Here is a 26,860-nt window from a genome sequence, read left to right on the forward strand (position 1 = left end):
CACAGTTGTAGCAAAATCTACTGATGCCGTGGGACTTCACTGGTGGCTCAGATAGTAAAGAATCTGCCTGTAATGTGGTAGACCCAGGTTCGATCCCTGGGGTCAGGAAGATCCCCTGGAGGAGGGCATGGCAGCCCATTCCAGTATTCTTGCCTTGAGAATTCCATGGACAGAGGAGGCTGGCTACAGTCCATGGGATTACAAAGAGTTGACATAACTGAGCGACTAACACTTTTTTCTTCCCATCACTGATGCCTTAGTATGTCACTATAAAAAAAAAATTAAGAAGTCATCAATAGGTGTGTTAGTTTCCGATTGCTACTATTAACAAATTATTTTAACAAATTACGGGGAGGGAGGAGGGAGGAGAGTTCAGGATGGGGAACACGTGTATACCTGTGGCAAATTCATGATGATATATGGCAAAACCAATACAATATTGTAAAGTTAAAAAATAAAATAAAATAAAAATAAATTAAAAAAAAGATTACCACAAATTTAGTGTCTTAAAATAGCACAAATTTTTTATCTTATACTTCTGAAGGTCATAGGTTCAAAATCAAGTTTCTTTTTGAGGTTCTAGGGGAGTGCTACAGTGTTTGTGTCCCGCAGAATTCATATGTTGGAATCCTAATCCCATGTATGATTGCATCAGGCCTTTGGGAGGTGAGCAGGTTATGAAGTTGGAGCACTCAAAAATAGTGATCAGTGCCCTTGTAACAGGAAACCCAGAGTGCTCCCTACCCCCTTCCACCAAATGTGGACACAAGGGCCATCTATGTACCAGGAGGCAGGTATCCTCACTGATACCTGCTGAACCCCTTAATCTTGGACTTCCCAGCTTCCAGAACTGTGAGAAATAATGGTTTATTATTTAAACCACCTAGTCTCTGGTATTTTTGTTACAGCAACCCAAACAGACTGAGACAGGGAGAATGATTTCCTTACCTTTTCAGTTTCTAGATTCAGCCCATATCCTTGGTCTTTGGCTAGCATTCCTGTCACTCCAAACGTACCTTCAGTTATCACCTCTCTTTCTCTGACTCACCTACTCCCCTTTTCTAAGGATCTTCATAATTACATTGGGTTCAATCAGATAATCCAGTGTAATCTTCCCATTTGAATCCTTAATTCCATCACATCTGCTTTTGTATCCTTTTGCCATGTGATATGATATGTTTAAAGGTTTCGGGGATTAGGATGTGGACATCCTGGGAGTCCATTATTCTTCCTCCCAGAGGCTGTTACCCCGTTAACAGTTCACATCTCTGATGTCTAGATCTGAGCCTTTTAAAAAAGTTTCTGGGGAGAATATTTAGGGGGCAGTGACAAGAAGACAGATTAAAAAAACCTTTTTTTTAGAAACTAACAACAAACAGTGAAGATTATGTAGTAAGCCCATAGTGGTAGTCACCTCCCAAATATTTTTTTTTTAATCAATAAATGGGTCCATGAGAGGATTAGAAATACTAGATACCATACAATTTTAGTTATCTGTTCCTGAGCGAATGAGTTTTCCAGAGAGTTAATCCCTTAACAGTCAAAATTTAAAAAAAGATAAATGATCTCTATGGGAAAATCTGATATATATCCTACTGTCACAGTTTCCCTTTAATTTGTATTGTTGTAGAAATACATGGCATGGGTAAAAATTAAAAATGAGCTTTTTACTTAGAAGTAACTTACCCATAACACTACCCTCTCTTCTAGCCTTACTCCTCAGAGGCAACTACTTCTAATAATTTGTTCTTTATTTTTCAAGTCACTACAAAAGCTCTAAATAATGTTTATCCTTTATTATTTCATCTATCAGCTTTAGAGACCCACAGTATTTTATTTTATTGCTTCTCAGATACTCTGTTTTTATAAATTCAAAGTTTGTGGCACCATTTTTCCAACAGCCTTTGTTCACTTTATGTGTCCCTGTCACTTTTTGGAAATTCTCATAATATTTCAATCTTTTCATTATTATTATATTTGTTACTGTGATCTGTGATCAGTAATCTTTGGTGTTATTATTATAAAATATTATGACTTGCTGAAGGCTCAGATGATGGTTAGCATTTCTTAGTATTTTTTAACTAAGTTATATACATTGTTTTTTAGACATAATGTTATTGCACACTTAATAGACTATGTATGTGCATGCTCAGTCACTCAGTCGTGTCCAACTCTTTGAGACCCCCTGGCCTGTAGCCTACCAGGCTCCTTTGTCCATTGGGATTCTCCAGGCAAGAATACTGGAGTGGGTTGCCATGCCCTCCTCTAGGGCATCGTCCCGACCCAGGCATCAATCCAAATCTCCTGCATCTCCTGCACTGGCAGACAGATTCTTGAGCCATCTGCCAGGCCAGATTAATTGACTACAGTCTAGCTTTCATAGCTTTCATTTGTACCAGGAAACCAAAACACCTGTGACTTGCTTTGTTGCAACATTTGCTTTCTTGTGGTCTGGAACCAAACCTGTAGTATCTCCAAGGTGTGCCTGTACTGACTTCTTGCTGGGGCTTTTCTCACTTCTACCTCCCTCACCTCTTCACACCACTCTGCAACCTGTATTCTCACCCTATTAGACTTTGTCCCTCCGTGAGCTCAGAAACTTAGTACTGCACACTTAGATCTACATTTCTTGTTCTACAGGTGGTAGAAAGTATCTTTAAACACACTTTGAGCTTTAATTCTTTTTGAAATAATCAGGGCACTACTCTTGATCTCTCTTTTTGTAATATAGGAGCATGTACACCCCACCGTGTCTTTCCTTTCTCCCTTCTACTTCCCCGTGTCTTACACCTGCACCTTTGTGTTTATGTTGTCAAGGCTGACAGTATTCTTTCTGACCTTCTATAGTCTATTTTGAAACATTACCAGGATCAATCTGTGGAGTGATTCTGAACATTGAGGGCCAGTGATATAAATTGCTTAATATTGTAAATATTGTTCACCACAGAATGGACTAATATGTTAGAATTAAATTTCCTTCTCTGTTGGTTTAATGTTGTAATCAGAGTGACACTGAGAGGAAATTTTCTTATAGTCAGATTAGGCGAATAGACTCTCTCTCTTTCCCTTTATCTCCTTCTCCCCCACTTTCCTCTTTCTCTTCTCCCTCCCTCTCTTTCTCCCCACCCCATCCCCAGGTACATGTACCAAATCTTCAGTGTTTTCCCAGTTATTTCATTTCCTCGCTCCCTTCTCACTTCTCCCTGGAGTCTGCCTCTCCTTTAATCTGGAGCAGTTACTCTCTAAGGGCTCCCATGCAGTTATCATTCTGGAACTTCACTCTCTTCACTGTTCTCCTGTGGTGTTCACTGATTTCTGTGTCACCTTTCTCCTCTTTCTTGATTTACCTCCTCATTTTGCTAGAGGTAAAATTTCTGAGTCATCAGATAGCTGAAAGCTTCTTTCTCCCTGCTGTATATTTATTTGACAGTATGGCAAAAAACAGCACCCACTTTAAACTGCTTTTTCCCTAGGATTTGGAGTGCGCTACTCCACAGATGCCAGTATGATTCCTGGGCCATTAGAGGTAACCAGTTTTTCTCTCTGTAGGTATTTAGCATTTTTCCTTTGTCCTCAAAGTTCTAAAACTTAACAGTAATGCATTTAAGTGTGTATGTTTTTCATTCATAAGTTTGGCATTTTGACAGTGTTATGTAAAACCCTCTGCACCCTCCCCTCTTAGCTCTCTCTCATCTCATCCTTCCTCCTCTTTACTCCCTGTGTTACAGCCATGCTGGCTCCTCCTTCACCACACATGTCTGAGTGTCTCTGCACTGGCCATTCCAATTGTGCAGAATCCTCTTGCCTCAAATATCTACATGGCCCACTTCCTTATCTCCTCAGGTCTTTGTTCAGATGTCACTTCCTGAAGTGTCACCCTTTTCTGATTATCCTACTGAAAATTGCAATCTCTGATACCATCTAACTACTCCTAATCCTCTTGAAAAAAGAAAGTGAAGTCTCTCAGTCGTTTTGGACTCTTTGCGAACCCATGGACTATATAGCCTACCAGGTTCCTCCATCCATGGGATTTTCCAGGCAGGAATACTAGAGTGGGTTTCCATTTCCTTCTCCAGGAGATCTTCCCAATCCAGGGATTGAACCCTGGTCTCCCACATTGTAGGCAGACGCTTTACCATCTGAGCCACCAGGGAAGTCAATCCTCTTAACCTTGAAAATTAAATCTTATCTTGATTTAATTTTCTTCATAGAACCTATCACTAAGTTAAAAATATATGCAAACTGTGATATTGTGAATATATATTTCATCTTTGTTCCTGGTTTCAGGCCAGACCTCCTAAAACCCTTGTAATTTCCTAAGTGATGAGAGTGATAGGAATGTCTTATTATAATACATGGCTTTGGTAAGGGTGAAAGGAGCAATGTTTGTTATTCATAACAAGGCCATTTCAACCATACCTTAGTTTATATTAATGAGGTGGCTTTTGTGCAGCCCCTTACTCCTTGGAAGGAAAGTTACGACCAACCTAGATAGCATATTGAAAAGCAGAGACATACTTTGCCAACAAAGGTCCGTCTAGTCAAGGCTATGGTTTTTCCTGTGGTCATGTATGGATGTGAGAGTTGGACTGTGAAGAAGGCTGAGTGCCGAAGAATTGATGGTTTTGAACTGTGGTGTTGGAGAAGACTCTTGAGAGTCCCTTGGACTGCAAGGAGATCCAACCAGTCCATTCTGAAGGAGATCAGCCCTGGGATTTCTTTGGAAGGAATGATGCTGAAGCTGAAACTCCAGTGCTTTGGCCACCTCATGAGAAGAGTTGACTCATTGAAGAAGACTCTGATGCTGGGAGGGATTGGGGGCAGGAGGAGAAGGGGACGACAGAGGATGAGATGGCTGGATGGCATCACTGACTCGATGGACGTGAGTCTGAGTGAACTCCAGGAGTTGGTGATGGACAGGGAGGCCTGGCGTGCTGCGATTCATGGGGTCACAAAGAGTCGGACACAACTGAGTGACTGAACTGAACTGAATGATAGGGGACCGGTTGCCAGGGAAACTATGTCATTAGAGGTTGGAACTTTCAGTGCCACACCTCATCCCTTTTAAAGAGGGGAGAAGGGGCTGGAGATTGAGTTCAATCAAAGTGGCCAATGATTTAACCAACTGTGCGTGTTTAATGAAGCCTCTATAAAAGCCCATCACTGAAGAGATTTGGAGGACTTTCAGGATGGAGAGGAGGTGCTGGGAGGGTAGTGTGGTCGTAGAGGGCATGGAGGCTCTGCTTGCCTCTCCCAGACTTTGCCCTGTGCATCTCTTCCATCTGGCTGTTCCTAAATTGTATCTTTTAATAATAAATCAGTAACATAGTAAGAGAGCGATTCTAGAAAATTATTTAAGGTAAGGAGAGGATTGTGGGATCCCCCATTTTATAGCCAGTGGGTCAGAAATGCCAGAGACTTGAACTTGCAGTTCGCATTTGAAGGACAGTCTTATGGGACCAGGTGTATAGTGTTCAGTTCAGTTCAGTGGACTGCTCAGTCCAAAGGACTCTCAAGAGTCTTCTCAACACAACAATTCAAAACCATCAATTCTTGGGCACTCAGTCTGACTCTTTGCTACCCCATGAATCGCAGCACGCCAGGCCTCCTGTCCATCACCAACTCCTGGAGTTCAGTACCACAGACTTCATGGCTTTAAACAACAGAAATTTCTCGCAGTTCTGAAAGCTGGAAGTCTGAGATCAAAGAGTCCTTAGGGTTGGTTTCTTCTGAGGTCTCTCTGCTTGGATAACAGTCTTCTCCCTGTGTCTTCACTTGGTCTTCCTTCTGTAATTTTGTGTCCAAATTTCTTCTTCTTATAAGGACACTGGTCATATTGGATTAGAGCCCACCCTAATGACCTCATTTTAACTCAGTTACATCTTTAAAGATATTAGCTCCAAATACAGTCACATTGTAAGATACTGGGGGTTAGGGTTTCAACACATGAATTTTAAGGGGACTCAATGCAGTCCATGAGAGACTTACTGTTTATAGTCTATCTCCTCCAGTTAGAATGTAAGCTTCATGAAAGTTAGGGTTTTTGTTGTTGTTGTTGTGTTTTAATGTATATCCAACATCTAGAACAATGCCCAGCACCGTAATAGATGCTGAATAAATAATAATGAATATTCTAGCCTTTTGATGAGTGAGTTTAATCTGAACACTTATTTTCATCTCTAGAAAATTCTTTTCTTATGACTGCACTAATTCAAGTCCCCCTCCCCCAATTCTCTGCTATCTTTCTAGTACTCCCATTAATTGAAATTCAGGCCTACTTGATTTGTCTTTCCTGTCTCATTTGCAGTCAATCCATTGTTACTCCTTTTTGGAAGATTTTTCAACCATAACTTCCAAATACTCCTGTAAAACATCCTTTACTTTGATAACATGTGTTTCATTCCTAAGAGCTCTCTTCTTCATCAGTTTCATGGCATTCTCTTATTGTTTTGTGGGTGCTTTATTTTTGTTGACCTTTCTGCATTTATCAGGTCTTGTTACTAATATGTCTCTTTTGTTCCCTCAATTTTCTGTTTCTCTATAGGTCATTTTTTGTTTGATTCTTTTCTTTTTTTTCTTAATTCTTTTATTTTTAATTGAAGGATAATTACAATATTGTGTTGATTTCTGCCATACATCAACCATACATCAACCTTTTTTCTTAATTCTTTTATTTTTAATTGAAGGATAATTACAATATTGTGTTGATTTCTGCCATACATCAACCTGCCATACATCAAGCCATAGGTATACATATGTCCCCTCCTTCTTGAGACTCCCTCCCACATCCCACCCCACCCCACTATTTCTTTTATTCTTCATCTCACATATTACATAAGCATTTCTCTTAGTTATCCATCATTGTACATTTTTTTTAAATAGTGGGACAATAAAGTATGTGGAAGTTTTTTTAAGGGGTGATATTTTGGCCTGGTGATGTGACTTTATGATTTGCTGAATGCAGAGGTCTTTGGTTTATGGGGTGGCTTCAGTTCAGTTCAGTTCTTAGTCATGTTTGATTCTTTGCGACCCTGTGGACTGCAGCATGCCAGGCTTCCCTGTCCATCATCAACTCCCAGAACTTGCTGAAACTCATGTCCATTGAGTTGGTGATGCCATCCAACCATCTCATCCTCTGTCATCCCCTTCTCTTCCTGGCTCATTCTTTCGCAGGATCAGGGTCTTTTCTAGTGTATCAGTTCTTTGCATCAGGTGGCCAAAGTATTGGAGCTTCAGCTTCAGCATCAGTCCTTCCAATGAATATTCAGGACTGATTTCCACTAGCTTTGACTGGTTTGATCCCCTTGCTATTGAACGGACTCTCAGGAGTTTTCTCCAACATCACAGTTCAAAATATCAATTCTTTGGTGCTCAGCTTTCTTTATGGTCCAATTCTCACATCTGTACGTGACTACTAGAAAAACCATAGCGTTGACTAGATGGACCTTTGTTGGCAAAGCAATGTCTCTGCTTTTTAATACACTGTCTAGGTTGGTCATAGCTTTTCTTCCAAGGAGCAAGAATCTTTTAATTTCATGGCTGCAGTCACCATCTGCAGTGATTTTGGAGCCCAAGAAAATAAAGTCTGTCACTGTGTCCATTGTTTTCCCGTCTATTTGCCATGAAGTGATGGGACCGGATGCCATGATCTAAGTTTTTTGAATGTTGAGTTTCAAGCCAACTTTTTCACTGTCCTCTTTCACTTTCATCAAGAGGCTCTTTAGTTCCTCTTCACTTACTGCCATGAGGGTGGTATCTGCATATCTGAAGTTATTGTTATTTCTCCCTGCAATCTTGATTCCAGCTTGTGCTTCATCCAGTCTGGCATTTCACATAATGTACTCTGCATATAAGTTAAATAAGCAAGGTGACAATATACAGCCTTGATGTACTTCTTTCCCAATTTGGAACCAGTCCATTTTTCCATGACTGGTTAACTGTTGCTTCTTGACCTGCATGCAGGTTTCTCAGGAGGCACATAAGGTGGTATGGTATTGCCATCTCTTTCAGAATTTTCCAGTTTGTTTTGATCCACACAGTCAAAGGCTTTGGCAGAGTTAATAAAGCAGAAGTAGATGTTTTCCTGGAACTTTCTTGCTTTTTCAATGATCCAGCAGAATTTGGCAATATGATCTCTGGTTCCTCTGCCTTTTCTAAATCCAGCTTGAACATCTGGAAGTTCTTAGTTCACATATTCTTGAAGCCTAGCTTAGAGAATTTTGAGCATGTTTTTTCTAGCATGTGCTGCTGCTGCTGCTGCTAAGTTGCTTCAGTCGTGTCCAACTCTGTGCGACCCCATAGACGGCAGCCTACCAGGCTCCCCCGTCCCTGGGATTCTCCAGGCAAGAATACTGGAGTGGGTTGCCATTTCCTTCTCCAATGCATGAAAATGAAAAGTCAGAGTGAAGGCGCTCAGTTGTGCCCGACTCTTAGCGACCCCACGGACTGTAGCCTACGAGGCTCCTCTGTCTATGGGATTTTCCAGGCAAGAATACTGGAGTGGGGTGCCATTGCCTTCTCCTCTAGCATGTGAGATGAGTGCAATTGTGTGGTAATTTGAACATTCTTTGGCATTTTCTTTCTTTGGGATTAGAATGAAAACTGACCTTTTCCAGTCCTGTGGCCACTGCTGAGGGAGTGCCTTAGGTCTTCCTAAATAATTATTCAACTTTCTTAGATTAAACATTTTCCAGCTTTTAGGGAAGAGATAAAATTGTCATCATATGCAGGTAGCATGATACTGTATGTAGAAACCCTAAAGATTCCACACAAAAATTACTAGCACTGATAAATGACTTCAGCAATATAGCAGGAGACAAGATCAACATACATAATTTAGTTGCATTTATTTATAGTAACAAATGTCAAAAAGGAAATGTAAAAAAAAAAAAATACCTTGTAAAATCACACTCCTCGCAAAATACTTAGGAATAAACCTAAATAAATGAAACACTTATGTGCTAAGAACTATATGGAACATTAATTAAGGAAATGGGAGATGATTCAAAGAAATGGAAAGATATCCCATGCTCTTGAATTTGAAGAATTAATATTGTTACCTTGGCCATACCACCCAAAGCCATCTATAGTTTTAATACAATCCCTATCAAATTATCTGTGACATTTTTCACAGAAATAGAAAAAATGATCCAAAAATTTATATGGAACCATAAAAGACCCAGAATTATGAAAGGAATCCTGAAGAAGAAAAATGAAGCAAGCATAACCCTCTAAGACCTCAGACAATACTGCAGTGCTTCAGTAATCAAAATGGTGTGGTGGCACAGAAACAGACATGGATCAAGGGAACAGAATTGAGAGCCAGAAATAAACCCACACACCTATGGACAATTAATCTTCAACAAAGAAGGCAAGAATATATAATGGAAAAAAATACAGTCACTTCACCAGGTGGTGTTGGGAAAGTTGGACAGTTGCATGTAAATCAATGATGTTAGAACACTCCCTCACACCATACACAAAAATAAATTTAAAATTCTTAAAGACTTAAATGTGAGACATGACACAGTCCAGTCACTCAGTTGTGTCTGACTCTTTGTGACCCCATAGACCACAGCACGCCAGGCCTGCCTGTCCATCACCAACTCCCGGAGTTTACCCAGACTCATGTCCAAAGAATATAATCAATCTGATTTGAATATTGACCATCTGGTGATGTCCATATGTAGAATCTTCTCTTGTGTTGTTGGAAGATGGTGTTTGCTATGACCAGTACATTCTCTTGGCAAAACTCTATTAGCCTTAAGACACCATAAAACTCCTAGAAGGGAACATAGGCAAAACATTCTCTGACATAAATTGGACCGATATTTTCTTAGGCCAGTCTCCCAAGGCAATAGAAATAAAAGCAAAAATAAACAAATGGGACCTAATCACCTTAAAAGTTTTTGCACAGCAAAGAAAACCATAAACAAAACAAAAGACAACCTACAGAATGGGAGAAAATATTTGCAAACAATGCAACTGGCAGGGTTTAATATCCAAAATATACAAATATACAACTGCTCATGCAGTTCAAAAACAACAGAAAAATGGACAGCTCAGTCAGAAAATGGGCAGAAATAGACATTTCTCCAAAGAAGGCTTACAAATGGCCAATAGGAACATGAAAGGATCATGTTCAACATCACTAGTTATTAGAGAAATGCAAATCAAAACTACAATGAGATGGCACCACACACCAGTCAGAATGCCCATCAATAAAAAGTCTACAAATATCAAATGTTGGAGAGGATGTGGAAGAAAGGGAACTCTGCCACAGTGTTGGTGGGAATGAAAGTTGGTGTAGTCACTGTGGAAAACAGTATGGAGGTTCCTCAAAAAACTAAAAACAGAGTTGCCATATGATTCAGCAGTCCTACTCCTGGGCATATATCCTGAGAAAACTAATTCTAAAGGATACATGCACTCCCATGTTCATAGCAGTGCTCTTCACAATAGCCAAGACATGGAAACAGCGTAAATGTCCATTGACAGATGAATGGATAAAGAAGATGTGGTGTATATATATATAATGGAATGCTGCTGCTGCTGCTGCTGCTAAGGAATGGAATGATGCCTTCATGTATGAACCTAGAGATTATCATACTAAGTGAAGTAAGTTAGAAAGAGAAAGACAAATACCATGATGTCACATATATGGAGTCTAAAATATGACACAAATTAACTTATCTGTAAAACAGAAACAGACTCACAGACATAGAGAAAAAATTTGTGATTGCCAAGGGGGCCGGGAGGTGGGGAGGGGTAGATTGGGAGTTTGGGGTTAGCAGGTGCAACCTATTATACATAAAATGGATAGACAACAAGGTCTTACTGTATAGCCAAGGGAACTATATTCAATATCCTATGATAAACCATAAAGGAAAAGAATGTATAACTGAATCACTTTGCTATACAGCAGAAATGAACACAGCGTTGTAAATCAACTATACTTCAATTAAAAAAAAAAACCTTCCAACTTTTTACCTGGCTCTCTGACTTGCCATAAAAGGAGTCTGAAATCTGTAGTTTATTATATATGCTTTGAATTAATATCTTTGTTTTCACTTCTTACTCCTGTTAACATTTTGTGTGCTTTTCCTCTGTAGTTCGACAGATCAAATTATGCCCTCTGTGGCTGTAGTTCTCTCTCTACTCTCTTCATTCACTCCTACTCCTCTAGCTACATATCATATTTCAGAAAAGTGCTCAAAATCACTGTTAGTTAATGTTAGTTTCTCAGTTCTTTTTACTTTATTGCTTTGCGTTAGTACATTTTTCAACACATTATATTTAAGGATGTCTAAAGGAGAGAGGGAAAAAATCTTGTCATCAGTTTGCTTGTCTTGAGTTAGAATTTTTCAATCCTTTAATATTGAATATAGAAAACAGAATTTGAACTCACTTTCATAATGTGGATCTTCATTAGAAACCCCAGTATTTGGGATGTGCTCTGTGAAAGTAAGGGCTTCCCTGGTGGCTCAGATGGTACAGAATTCACCTGCAGTACAGGAGACCTAGGTTCAATCCCTGGGTTGGAAAGATCCCCTGGAGAAGGACACGGCAATCCACTCTAGTACTCTTGCCTGGAGAATCCCCATGGACAGAGGAGCCTGGAGGGCTACAGTCCTTGGGGTTGCAAAGAGTCAGACATGACTGAGTGGCAAAGCACTTTGAAAGTGAAAGTTGCTCAGTTGTGTCCAATTCTTTGCGACCCCATGGACTATACAGTCAGTCCATGGAATTCTCCAGGCCAGAATACCGGAGTGGGTAGCCATTCCCTTCTCCAGGGTGTCTTCCCAGCCCCGGGATTGAACCCAGGTCTCCTGCATTGCAGGCATAATGTGGGTCTTCATTAGAAGACTCAATTATTGGGATGTGCTCTAGTTGTTTAAATATAGGTGTGAGATGGGTCTGTCTGTGCTCTTGAATCCAGTAGAGAGAAGTTCTTGATTAGTAACTTCTCTGGGGTTATAACCACAACAACAGGGCTAAAACTTTTCTAGTTTTCTCTCTCAGTAGATGACCTTGCTTCCCACTCCACTTTTACCAAGACGCTCTATCATGAACTTCCGTTTACCTTAGAACATCCCAGTTCCCAGTTCATTCTCCCTTGTTGTTTCAGATGAAGAGCTGGAGTCCATCTTTTCTGAAGCTATCTCCTCCATTTGCAGCCTGAAGTCCTGGGACTGTTCTCCTGGATCTGCATCTGCAGATATGTTCAAATCTTCCCCTTGGTGTGGGGAAAAAACCTTCCTTCCCATCTTTTCCTTGAAGCTACATGTTCAGCTGGAAAAGCCTTCTAAATTTTTTTCTAAGTTCTGATTTCTTTGCATATAGATATTCTCTTGATGTCTGTCTTCAGTCCACTTTTTTGTCTTGTCCTTTTCCTGGGAAATCCTGTTTGTTCCGATAACTTCATCTATTACTGAGCCCTAACCACTTTCCTGACATTCAGGTGCTCCATTCCACCTACACATTAGTTCAGTTCCGTTCAGCTCAGTTCAGTCACTCAGTTGTGTCCAGCTCTTTGCGGCCCCATAGACCACAGCACGCCAGGCTTCTTTGTCCATCACCAACTCCTGGAGCCTCTTCAAACTCATGTCCATCGAGTTGGTGGTGCCATCCAGCCATCTCATCCTCTGTCGTCCCCTTCTCCTGCCTTCAATCTTTCCCAGCTCAGGGTCTTTTCCAGTGAGTCAGCTCTTCACATCAGAAGGCCAAGGTATTGGAGTTTCAGCTTCAGCATCAGTCCTTCCATTGAATATTCAGGACTGATCTCCTTTAGGATGGACTGGTTGGATCTCCTTGCAGTCCAAGGGACTCTCAGGAGTCTTCTCCAATAGCACAGTTCAAAAGCATCAATTCTTCCACGCTCAGTTTTCTTTATAGTCCAGCTCTCACATCCATACATGACTACTGGAAAAACCATAGCTTTGACTAGATGGACCTTTGTTGGAAAAGTAATGTCTCTGTTTTTTAATATGCTGTCTAAGTTGGTCATAACTTTCCTTCCAAGGAGTAAGCGTCTTTTAATTTCATGGCTGCAATCACCATCTGCAGTGATTTTCGAGCCCCCAAAAATAAAGTCAGCTACTGTGTCAACTGTTTCCCCATCTATTTGCCATGAAGTTATGGGACTAGATGCCATGATCTTAGTTTTCTGAATGTTGAGTTTTAAGCCAACTTTTTCACTCTCCTCTTTCACTTTCATCAAGAGGCTCTTTAGTTCTTCTTTGCTTTCTACCATAAGGGTGGTGTCATCTGCATATCTGAGGTTATTGATATTTATCCATTAGTACCACTCAGTGTATTCCAAGAAAACGAGTTACTCCATACTCCACCTCCATCCTCTGGTCCTTAGAAGAACAAAACAAGAAAGTACCCAAACACACTCTCTGTCTTCCCCATGTGGATTGGTCTTATTGTCATTTTTCTAGTCACTCAGGGATTTATTAGAAAGGAATAGTTGTAAGGCTATTTGTAAGGCTATACACTCAGTTATTATAGTCAGAGTCAGAGTACGATTAATTTCAAGTTCATAAGCGTTCTTGCCTTCAGCCTCCGTAGTTCTGTGTTAATGTATCTAATCAATCTGCATTTTCCTGATTACACATAGGTCTGCAATTAAGGCCTTACGTCCTGGAGGGTTGCTTGTGTACTCTACGTGCACACTTTCCAAGGCAGAAAATCAAGATGTGATCAGTGAAGTTTTAAACTCCTACAGTAACATCATGCCTGTGGACATTAAGGAAATGGCAAGGACTTGCTCCCGCGACTTCACATTTGCTCCCACTGGCCAAGAATGTGGGCTCTTGGTGATTCCAGATAAGGGTAAAGCCTGGGGCCCAATGTATGTTGCGAAATTGAAAAAATCATGGACAACTTGAAATGGGAGATATGCCTTTTGTGAACCATTACATTGATAACACATGCATATATTATTATATTTCTTTTTCTAGTCTCTCTGCATGTTAACATTTAAATAATAATGAAGTCACTTTCTCTGGATATGATTGGAATCCTATTTATTTAATACTGTGGCATTTCAGAACTTTTCAGGTGTATATTTTTCCTAGAAATGTTTCTCTAGTAATGATTTAAGATGCTGCAGATGGTGTTTGTAATCTACTGTATTTTACTTGGCTTTTTGTAGTTAAATTAATAGTAATACATGGTTTTAGGCATAAAATGTTTAGAAATACATTCTATCCATAATGTTGGTGCTTTGAACCTTTAAAAAAGCACATTTCCTGGCCCTCTTATCATTTTTCTCCTTATCAAATATACAGATTCTCTGAGGTTTTTTTCCCCCTTTCTGTAAGAACTGATTGGTATTCTGACACTAACTTCTTAGGCAGAAGTATTTCTAGTTCTAGCAAAATAAGTTTCTTATTTGCCAAGTTGTTTTTCATTACGAACTATCTTCTGTTTACTGCAAAGGTCAGTGACTCTATTGACACCAGCTTTATTTCTCCCCCATTTTTTTTTCTGTATTCACAAATACGAATTGAAAGGGTAAATTATGTTGAAAGGCCGTTAGAACATCAGATTCACATGCACATGTTTGACTTTCGACATTCAGCTTGTAGAATAATGGAGTCTATCCAGCAGGCTATAAAGCAAGTACTTGAAACAAAACCAGAATGATTAATAACCGCAATAACTGAACTATATTTGGAGAGTTTTGCTACATAATTGCAGTCATAATGAGCACTACAGAATCTGATTATCTTACAGTTGCAATCTGGAGGGGCTTTTTATTTCACTCTGTTATGAAATGTTATCTGAGAGTATGATGTCACATATTAATGCACAAGAGGGAAATGCCTAATGAAAGTGGATTATACTGTTACCAAAACCGAGTACCATTTACGAAGTGGCTCTCCTTGTTTACACATATCCTGGGAATATTGTGTACTTTTCTGTGTATGTACTTAGAGTTTTAGCCTCAGGTTTGGATCTTCTATTTTCTCTAGAAATTGCTTCACTCAAGAGTCCAAATATATTTTCCCCACTATTAAGAAAATTTAGGTAGTGTGTTTTGAAAGATTCCATCTATTTAAAAATAGCTTAAAAAAAACTGTATAGATAAAAAATTTTGTTAAATCTGAATCTTTTTGAATTATTACAGTCTGTGCATTTACACTAGAGACTGTTTACTAATTTACTGTTTTGTTGTTGTTGTTTGATTTGCAAACCTGTATAACTGGGTTGCTATAACTGGGGAGTCCTAAAAAGAATTATTTTTGTATCTTCATTGCATTAACCATTTTGTTTCCTCTGTATCTAACCAATATATTTGAAGAAAAGCTGGATCTCTTGGACTCAATCAGATATACCAGATAAATACAGAAGAGTAATAATAATGGAAAAGATTTTTTTTACGTGTGTGTGTGTGTACGTGTGTTTAGTTTGTCCTTATTGGTTTGTTTTTTCAATTTAGAATCCTGCCTTCACTTACTGTGATGTTTAAAAAGTCCATTTTGTGTAGATTAATGTCAAAGTAAGTTGTCACAGTGCACTTTGTTGAATGTCATTGTTTTCCCAACACAGTGCCTAATTTGAATACTTGGTATGCCATTGGATTAGGCCTTTCTGTGATTCCTGAAAAATGCAAATTTAGATATACCTATAGCTCACTATTGTTAGCAGTTATTATAGTGGAACATCTGACAATTTATTGAACATTAAATATTTTTCTTTATATGTTACTTTTTTGAACTTTAAAACAACTCCAAGAGTGAGTATCTTGAGTACCTTTTCTGAATGAGAAGACCCAAGTTTAGTGCTGTTCCTAGCTGGCCAAGTCTATGCTGGTAAGTAAGGAATGGAACCAAGATTAAAATTAGCTTCAAAGTCTAGCTCCTTCTCACTATTCTGCTCTGTCTCACGGGATATAGTTCATAGGAACCCTAAAGATTATCTACTGGCTTCATCCTTATTCTTCATTACTCAGCCTTCCCTGTATTTGCAATTCCCTATTCTCAGGGCATGAGAGGGTTAAGTAGTACTTGGGGGAAGAACCCCAACTTTGAAGTGTTTCAGGCCATTTTTGAAGGAAGTACCTCTTGTGATTGCAATGCCCAGAAATCTCCCATAGAGGCATTCTGTGCCTTCCCTTTCTTTGCAGGTGCTGAATTGAAGAGTAGGAGTTTGGAGCAGCCTTGCAATGTCAACTGAAAAGCAAGGAGTAATTGATATTACTTTCTGTGGCATTGAGTTACTTTCAGAATAGCTTTATAAAAATCTAGGTTGCTTACCAACACATTAACTTCTCTGCCATCAGCACGCTGAACAGCCCATAGTTTCAGAAATAGACTGTGAATAAGTGTAATGCATTTAAATGGTTTGTACTGAATTTTTAAAGCTTCAGATATTATCTGTGGCTTGGAATCAAGGCAGCCTATGGTTCTTTATACTATTACATATCTATATAGCCTTATACTGAAGATTGCATGTTACTCCCTTAACAGTATTATGAAAAATATCCTTTTATACAATGTCAGCAGGCATAAAATAATAGATACTGCAACACTTGCTACATGAAGTAATCACAAATCTAATAGGCCCTTATCCAAGAAAGACTTTATGTCTGGGGATAAGCATGAGATAATCTGCATAGGCTAATGCAACTCATCTGAAATACAAAGGAAAATTGGAACCAGTACCAACAATTTTATTAGATGCCAAGAAGTCCTTTGATGCAGTTGAATGGGAGTACTTGTGTTATATGTTAGGTAAATTTTGCATCGGGGACGAATATAACAGATAGCACAATTTATGTTCATCTCATTTATATGGTTCAAATCAATGGTTTACTATCTTCTTTTCCTTGCCTTATTGCTATACTGGGGAGGGAAGTAAGGATGATGCCCATTACTGATGTTACTTTTCAGGCTGACATTGCAGCTCTAATATCACCCAGATCCCCTGAGTATCTGAAGGATATTCAGATGAAGGTTCACAAGTTAACTAATGCCTGCTGATTATCTACTACTTGTGCTGAAAGCCCTAACAGCATCTGTCCTGAAAACATTAAAAGTGATGTCAGAATTTGGAATGCCTTCAGGCTGCAAAGTGGGAAAGAATCGTAGATGCTATATTGACAAGAGTCATTTCTATTAATATTACTTATGCAACATTTAAAATAGAGTGGAAATTTTAAAAGAATTGATTTGGGATTCTCACTAGGGAATGATTAAACTATAGAGTGGAAAGACAAACTTAAAAAATTGACCTGTTAATTCAATGCTAAGATTTTGTAAAAAGAGGTTTCACTAAATCTAAGGGGGAGGAAAGCCTCATGGAGCATATTCCTCTTGAAAATTTAATTAGCTCAATCAAATATTAACTCCATACCTTTCTGTAACGTTTCATAAATGAAGAAAATAATTTCCTTCGTCATATGAGATCATATAGCCATGTTGAAACTGGGTGAAAGCATATGCTACCTTAGGAAAAAGACCCTTTGCCTCATTGGAAGCTGTTTGATGGCATACGTCATGACTCAATTAAACTTGCTATGGCTTGTCAAAAGGAATTTTCTGCTGCATATTGCTGTGGAAGAGCCCATTACACACAAATAACTATATAACCTAGCAGAATCAACAGACTAAAACTGTATAGCTATTGAGAAATAAGAAACATCCAGCTTCTTAAAAACATCTAGTTCTTAAAAACAAGTGAAAGTAAAATTGCAGATATTAACAAGAATGGGCAAATTAAGAAGGATTAGCAGTGGTGATAAAAGAAAAAAGGGACTGGGCTTATTTTAGCTTATAATTACTAAGTGATGTGATTGTTCATTTACTCAACCAAAGTGTTACTAACCTTTGCAGAATGGTAAACTTTACCCACATTCTGGTACTACAGTGATTTCTGGGGTGAGGGACTGAGGAATGAGAGGACCAGAGTACTTGTGCTGACTCGTTTTTTAATGTTAGTAGGGCAGGATTGCTGTGGTCTTGTAGCTCATAGCTGTCAATGCTTAAGAAAAGGGAAGGCTGGTGGCACCTAGCTCATATGCCACTGAAAATTGTTTTGTGTGATATTTTTAGCCATGAAGAGCCAGTGTAACTAGTTTAGTTGATAGCCACCCCTCTTGATCATAAAAAGTCTTAAGTGCAAATCCTAGATTATAACAAATGTGTTTAACAAACACAATGTGTGTGCATGCTAAGTTGCTTCAGTTGTGTCCAACTCTTTATGACCCTATGGACTGTAGCCCACCAGGCTCCTCTGTCCATGGGACTCTTCAGGCAAGAATACTGGAGTGAGTTTCCATGCTCTTCTCCAGAGCATCTTCCCCATCCAGGGATATAACCCACGTCTCCTGCATCTTCTGCATTGGGAGGCAGATCTTTTACCACTAGTGCCACCTGGGAAGCCCAGTAAACACAACTGACATACCCAGACTGCCTATCTTCTTCAAAGTGATGACTTTTTGTCGTATATCCTAGCAGAAGTAGTTTTTGTTAAATCTTTCCCGTGAAGCTATGCCATAGATGCATTATTTTCAGCTACTTAGTTAACCTGACAACTAGAGTTAACTCAACAGGTTCTTTTTTCACCCCACAGTATTCAGTTGGCTGAAGCTACTGTTGATATAGTTTCAACAGAGGTGAATTTTGAACCAGGAGAATGGTTCAGGAGAGGTTTAAGTGGGGTTTGGAACATCACTCTGGGGTTGGGTCTAGATTGAATCCATCTAGCATGTTTCAGAAGCAAAGGACACTATTACAGTCCTGAAGGGTTTCGGATACACCATTAAGAAAAACATTACAACTCTTAGCAAAGTTTACACATTCATCTATCTGGTCATACTCCCAACATTTGATGAGGACTTTAGCATCTAGCTCATATCTTCCTCATTGGAACTCCTACCACAGGCTGAATTCATTATCACTGTGGGAAGCCAATCAAATATTCCACCTTCCTGATTCCTTTACTGCCTCTTGCCCAATGGCTTTCGTCTCCATTTGTCTTCTACACTCCTAGAAATTTCCTAGAGTTGGGCATTAACTAGAGCCACACTGTCCAGTGGACTTTTCTGTATGATGGAGATGTTTTATCCACCCTGGCCAATACAGACAATATGGTAGCCCTGCATGGTTATTGAACACTTGAAATGTGGCTAGTGTGACTGAGGAACACAATTTTTAATTCTATTGAATTTAAATGTAAATAGCCACACATGGCAAGTGGCTACCATATTGGACAAAACAAATCTAGAATTTTTCCATTTAGGGAAATTTAATCTCAGTACCTTCTGTTCTTCCAGCTTTCTTACTCTCTCATTCTCAATAAAACTGCGCTCCAATTTTCTTGACACCCCTGTTCTTAAATCCTTACTGTCTTTTCTCTCCTGGTCTCCTTTCCTTATCCATCCTCGACCCTATGGTTGATAACTTAAAATTTTTTCACAGTGCTTTCACCTCCTTCATGCTTTTGCATTCTGTTATGTCTGGTATTTAAACTTGCAACTCTAGATAAGTCCAGTGGTCCATGCTTATACTGATGTATGGAGATGGATGATCATTATTTGGGAAAAAAAGAAAATCATATAGTAGTGCAGATTGAAGTTTTTTGTAAATTCACACACCTGTGCAGATTGATTTCACTACAAATGCATGCTCACTTGCCTCTCCCAAGACTTTAACTTGCTTAATAACTTTGACTGTTCTTTGGCCAGCTTCCTTTTCCATTCTCATCAGTGACTTTGCCCAGCTTCCACTGTTCTCCACAACTCATCTGTATGAACACTCTGCTCTTTTCTCTCAGAAGGTGCTCCCACCTCTTAGTTCCCTGAGAAAATTATGGCTATCAGAGTGAATGTCCTAAGGCTTTGCTAGTGCATACTCCTTCTCATTCTGTTTAGAAGCACCTCCAGCCTTCTGTCCTCACAAGTTAGAAACCTGCAAGTTAATCTTTTCTCTATCCTCTTCCTCACTCGCACCTCTTGATAATAACCAAATCTTACCTTTTTTATTGTTCTCTCTTGGTATTTTTGGCTTTGCCTCAGTTAAGGTCACCTGAACTATTGAATTTTCTTCACAATTCACCTTTCCACCTGCTGCCTCACACCACACCATCCATGCTCTCTATTGCAGCTGAAGCAACAAAAAACCCTACAACAAAACCCCTGCTTAAAATTTTTCGGGGATTCCCCATTGCCTTCAGGATGAAATCTGAGTCCTTTTAGCATTTAATACTAGGTTCTCTTGCTTTGAGATCTCTCACATACAGATATACATACACACAGTTACATCCTCTTTAACCTCATAAAAATATGAATAATTCTACTGAGCAAGTCTGTTATCACAGTGTATAAAGTGTTCCAGCTTATTGATTGAATACTTAAAGGATACCCTTTAAATAACTTGTATTTCCCACTCTATAATTAGCTGGAGTTCTTCTAGAAGATATGATGTAATTTTTTTCAAAGTGATCTAGACATTTTAAAATAGTTTTTTTTTTTTTTTGCTCTTATACTCCTATCTGAAAGCTGTATAAATATATTTTGGGCTGCAATACTTCGTTTTTTTTTTTTTAACAGCAAATGGAAAGAATAGTCAAACCATTTTCAAAAGCTTGTGCATTCGACTGAGAGATGTAAATTAAATAGAGAATCCACTATATTATGGGCATGCTTAGGCATGCATACAGTATGGGAAAATCTCAAAATGAAATAGGCTCAGTAATAAAGTTGGAATGCCAATGGATAAATCCATAATAGTCTTCTGGAGGATACTTCAAACCTATAAGGAATATCCAAGGGCAGAACAGTAGATGAGAATGTCTTAAAATAGAAGGAAATTGTACTTCAGCACATCAAGGACAGTAAAAAAACATTATTAAAGTAACACTTGCAGAATGATAGAAAAATCTTATTCTCTATAAACTTATCAGTTACTCCAGGGTTTTTTTTTTAATGTGAAAATTATTGTTATTTGGAACTACTTCTGCCTTTAAATTGATCTTTGACAGTAAATAGGTCTTAAACTTTCTAAACCTTGGTTACCTAAGTTTTCAAGTAAAATAAATTATCTCTAGGAGAAGGCAGTGGCACCCCACTCCAGTACTCTTGCCTGGAAAATCCCATGGACGGAGGAGCCTGGTAGGCTGCAGTCCATGAGGTCGCTAAGAGTCTGACACGACTGAGCGACTTCACTTTCACTTTCACGCATTGGAGGAGGAAATGGCAACCCACTCCAGTGTTCTTGCCTGGAGAATCTCAGGGACAGAGGAGCCTGGTAGGAGGCCATCTATGGGGTCACACAGAGTCGGACACAACTGAAGCGACTTAGCAGCAACAGGGGAAGTGAAATGTTTTGAGTTATTACTACATCACAGACATTGTTCTAAGTATTTAAGTATTGTTTTATTTAATCCAATCTCTTTTTAAAAAAATTTCTCTAACCTATAGTTGAGATCGAAGTTAAAGACTAATATTGGGTACAAAAGTCATGGGCAGAAAGAGACAGACGGTAGTAGAGAACTAACATAAATCTAAGAGAAGTTGATAAACAGAAGAGGAAGATCTGAGTAGGCAATGGAACCATCCCAGGGAGAAGCAGGCAGGAGAGTCCAGTTGACAAGTACAGCTGCCCATGTCAGCTCATACTCTTTGGAGTTATATTCTGTTTTGCTCACATATCAGTGTACCAGAGAATCTGGTGGTTTCTCTTGCTTTTTTGCAGAAGACCAGTCTATTTCCAAGCATGATATTTTTCACTCTTACTGGTCTCAAACTTTGGTAATATAAGTACCCCTTTAAAGATAAAAAATTCTTTGCAGCCCCAGTGCTTTTATTAAGTATTTATTTAGCTACAAACAGAACTGTGTGTAATATTCTGTGTACTTATAGTTTTATACAATTTTAAAATCTATAACACCCTATAAAATTTTTAAAAGTTGAAAAAGTTGAAATAAGTAGCATTCATTTAAAATTAGAGGATACTGTTCTGTTGAAAAACTACATTGCCACTTAAAATCTGGGTGTGATATCTATTATTAAGGTATAGGGCTCTGGAGTTCAGTGTCTTGGCTATCATGCATCCCATCATTTTTCCATTCTTCTACCAGTTTTCTCTATTTGGACTTCAGAAAAATCTTTATTTTTGTGGTGTCTTAGGATGCCATTTTATCTCCAACTGTCCATGAATCCAGATTTGCTTATTAAGAATACTTTGAGGTTTGTTAGGTTATTTTTCCACAAATATTTAAAATAGTACTACTTGGTTTTCACTTACTGATCAGAGAAACACCATAAGCACTGGTGTGGTCAAGAATCTGCCTGCCAATGTAGGAAATACAAGAGATGCAAGATTGATCCCTGGGTCAGGAAGATTTCCCTGGAGAAGGAAATGGCAACCCACTCTAGTATTCTTGCCTCGAAGATACCATGGACAGAGGAGCCTGGTGGGCTGCAGTCCATGGGATTGCAAAGAGTTGGACATGACTGAGCATGCGCACACACACACATGCACATGACTGTAACTATCGAGATGATGCACGGTATGCCTACGTATGTTTTTTATTGAAATTCAGAATAGTCTCAAATGAAATATACAACTAACCAAATTCTCATAGGTGCTCAGTTAACTATGAATCATGAGCTTTGATGTAACACTTCTCTAGTCTTTACTGATATTCTTGAGTAGGAAAATGTGGAGTATCCTCTGACAAATGTGGCTCAGAGAGTTTGCCAGGAGAGAGAGAAGCATGTGGAAATCATAATTTAAATAAAAGGATAACATGTCTTTGGCCCATAGCCCTTCCCTACAAATATTTCTTTGCTGACCAGGGACTTTTTTTTTTTGCTTGCTGAAAGGATGGTCATGTAATGTATCATCCAACCAGGACATGTTTGAGAGTGGAAGTGTAAGCTATTAATAATTACACCAGGACAACTGATGTAACTAGGACTGTCATGAACACACCAGTCACATGGTCATCCTGTGGATGGGGCAGGGTCAGGGCAGGCACTCAAGCACTTGCATAGAGCAAATAGATCTCCTGCTTCATGAGAGATACTTCTGTCCCTTCGCTACCCATTCCTGCAGTCCCCACTGTCTGCAGAAATGAGATTCTCCTCCATCTAAGCACAAATAAAAACCTCTTTGCTAACAAAACGACTTCATGTCCACTTTTTTGCCTAAAATCTAAAGCATGAGGATATCCTTTTAATCAACAACTCAAGCTACACTCCAAACACTCTCTAGTGACTTCAATATGGTACAGTTTTTTATGGAGCTTTGACAAGATCTCACCTGAGATAACTAGTAGTCAAGATGAAGCTAAGCTGAGGCAGTGGCTTTCGAATTTTATAAAGAAACATGAATCCCATATATAAGATGACACACACATATAAACCCATAGACACAGAAACTTTTATTACAAAATATTTATCTCTAAACTTGAGATGTGGCCCCCTGACACATACAATTAAAAAAAAAAACAAACTGATTCTGACTTAGTTGATTTCATGACCCACTAATGGTTTGTGACCTACAGTTTGAAGACAATGCTAACCAGCCATTCCCTTCTTCATCAAGTAAAAAGGTACATATTATACTATGTTAATTCATTTTCATATGCCTTCCCAGAACTTACTGTCTTGTTCTTGGCTCAAGTAACAGTCAGTTTGGGGACATTTAAATAAATCTCATATAAGACATTGTACACGGTATCATTCAAAGTCATTCCCATGTAAGGCCTTAATTATGAATTTCTCTTAGTTTTTAGTGAATATTTTCAGATTAGGAAGTCGATGTAAATCAAGTTATTTCCCATTTTCCCTTGGGTATAGAGAAACATATTTAAATTCCATGTTCAACTGCAGCAAATATCTGTTTATCTCCCTTCACATACCCCATTCTCCACATGGCTTTGATTTACCCTTTATCCTCTTTTTTTTGTTTGTTTAATAAGATGGTTATAGAAGGTGTACTGGTTAAGTGTATATGTATCAGAATCAAACTGCAGAGTTTGTGATGTTAAGCAAATTATTAACCTCTTTGTATCATAGTTTCCTTATATTATCAGTAAAATGATAATAACAATAATATCCACAGTTATAGATTTTTGTGAAAGGTAAATAAAATGATAGTTTTAAGTACTTAGAGCAATGCTTAGCGTATATTAAGAGGACAATAAAATTTTAGGAGCAAATATAAAATTAGTTATGGATTCCTTTATTTCTCAATCTTAGGGACCAGAAAACTCGCATAAATCTAGTGTCATCTGAAGTGAGTATGTAAATGTGTTTCTGCATCTTATTGCATAAGATTACTCCTTTGTGATATTACGTATGAGTTTGTTTTCCCACTAGTATGTAAGAAACTTGAGGATCAAGGGCTGTCTTATCAATCTTTGAATTCCCCCATCTCTTCATTCAGTGCTTTCCTAGCATAGGTGTTTCATAAATGTTTAATGAAATACATTAAACAGGACTTTTCAGTATCAATGAAGTAAGAAAGTTCTCAGTAGAAAGGAGTGAAAATCCACACAGAGTTTGATGAAAACACTGTTTGACTTTCAGGACATTAGATGAGGCAGTGAGGCCAAAGTAGAACGCCCAACTTTGCTGTCAGTGGTGGTTCAGAACATGGGCATTGTTAGTAAATCTGGATGTAAAATCCTGTCTCAGTTACTTCCTGCAAAACTTGGGCAAATTATGTAACCTCTTTAAACTTCAGATCCCTCAGCTCTAGAACAGAATAATTGATACATTGTGAATTTAAAGTACTTAGCACAGTGTCTGATATATGGAAAGCAGATGGATTAGGTTTTCTTCTGCTGTATCACAATTCACCACACATTTAAAAAAATTATGTATTTATTTTAATTGAAGGCTAATTACTTTACAATATTGTAGTGGTTTTTGCCATACATTGACATGAATTAGCCAAGGGTGTATATGTGTCCCCTGTCCTGAACCCCCCTCCCACCTTCCTCCCCATCCCATCCTTCTGGGTTGTCCCAGTGCAATGGCTTTGAGTGCCCTATTTCATGCATCGAGCTTGAACTGGTGATCTGTTCCACATATGGTAATATACATATTTCAATGCTCTTCTCTCAAATCATCCCACCCTCGTCTTCTCCCACAGAGTCCAAAAGTCTGTTCTTTACATCTATGTCTCTTTTGCTATCTCGCGTATAAGGTCATCATTGCCATCTTTCTAAATTCCATATATATGTGTTAATATACTGTATTGGTGTTTTTCTTTCTGACTTTCTTCACTCTGTATAATAGGCTTCAGTTTCATCCACCTCATTAGAACTGATTCAAATGTGTTCTTTTTAATAGCTGAATAATACTCCATTGTGTATATGTAGCACAGTTTTCTTATCCATTTGTCTGCCGATGGACATCTAGGTTGCTTCCATGTCCTGGCTATTGTAAACAGTGCCGCGATGAACATTGGGGTACACATGTCTTTTTCAGTTCTGGTTTCTTTGGTATGTATGCCCAGCAGTGGGATCCCTGGGTTGTATGGCGGTTCTCTTTCCACAATTTACCACAAATTTGACAGCTTAAAAAGAGTACAAACTTCTCTCACAGCTTTCATGAATCATCTTAATGGGGCCCTCTGATTATAGTTGCAGCAAAAGGTTAAAAATCAAGATGTGGGCCAGGTGTGCCCTCATCTAGAGCTCTGACTAGGGGCAGATGTGTTTCCAAGCTTGCTCAGCTAATTTTCATACTAGCTCCTAACAACTAGAAGGCACTGGCAGGTCCTGTCCCATGGCTCCCTGTGTAGGCCCTCTCACTTTGTGAATCTTTTGATCTCTTCCTTCAGGAAAAGCCCTACTGCCTTTAACCAGGGAAGTCCCCAAACTGGTCCATGGCCTGTTAGGAACTGGGCCACACAGCAGGAGGTGTGCGATGGGAGAAACCCAAACCATTCCCCTCCCCTCCCCCAGTGGAAAAATGGTCTTCAGTAAAACTGGTCCCTGGTGCCAAAACAGTTGAGCACCACTGTCTTTAACTGTTCACTTTATCAGGTCAGGCCCACCTAGGGTAACCTCTCTTTTGATGAACTCAAAATTAACTGATAAATAATAATCAATACTAATCCAAACATGGGGGTGATATTCCACTATATTCATAGGCCTGGCTCTATAATTTGTAGAGCTAGGGAATTCTACAAGGGTTTGAGTTACAGAGGGTGGGATTCTTGGGGGCCATCTTAGAATTCTGCCTAACAAGAGGTAATTTCAGATCCCCTCTGAACAAGCATTTAAGTTCTGGGAAACTGGTGACTAAAGAGAAAGAGAGTCACAATTCATTTCATATTCAGTGAGTGTGTGCATGGCAGTGAGTATATGATGAGAGATTCGTGGCAGACGTACCCTCGCTGTGTGCCTCTGTTGCTGTGAGCATCGTCTGATGCTGGGTATGATTGTACTACTTATATACACATATTAATTATACAATGTGGTCCTTTACTCTTTTATCAGGTGCTAAATTGAAGAAACAGTAATTTTTTTGAGATGAGAGGAAAATCTGGCTGTGTTAAATTTATTCACAGTTGGTAAATTTCCAATACCATCAGCCCTCCATATTAATGGGTTTTGTATCTGTGGATTCAACAAACCACAGATTTAAAATACTCAAAAAAAAGTCCAGACAAAAACTCAAAACTTGAATTTGCCACACTAGCAACCATGTATATAGTATTTACCTTGTATTAGGTATTATAAGTAATCTAGAGATGATTTAGAATGTTCGGAAGCATGTATGTAGGTTATATGCAAATATTATACCATTTTTTAATCAGGGACTTGAGCATCCATGGATGTTAGTATTCATGGTGGGAAGGTGGAGAGGTGCTGGAATCAATCTCCCACA

At 38.8% G+C, this 26,860-nt stretch overlaps 1 protein-coding gene across 1 annotated transcript in view; it reads left to right on the top strand.

Moving 5' to 3' along the window:
• The window catches only part of NSUN3 (NOP2/Sun RNA methyltransferase 3), a 60,270-nt gene extending 44,554 nt beyond the window's left edge, over nt 1–15,716 (top strand). Inside the window, exon 6 of the mRNA XM_005892968.3 lies at nt 13,622–15,716. Within this exon, the coding sequence (XP_005893030.1) occupies nt 13,622–13,892 (271 nt within the window). The 3' untranslated portion in view covers nt 13,893–15,716. The remainder of the gene's footprint in view (nt 1–13,621) is intronic.
• The last annotated feature ends 11,144 nt before the right edge of the window (nt 15,717–26,860 follow it).

The sequence above is a fragment of the Bos mutus genome, chromosome 1 (assembly GCF_027580195.1).
Source record: "Bos mutus isolate GX-2022 chromosome 1, NWIPB_WYAK_1.1, whole genome shotgun sequence".
Classification (NCBI taxonomy): Eukaryota; Metazoa; Chordata; class Mammalia; order Artiodactyla; family Bovidae; genus Bos; species Bos mutus.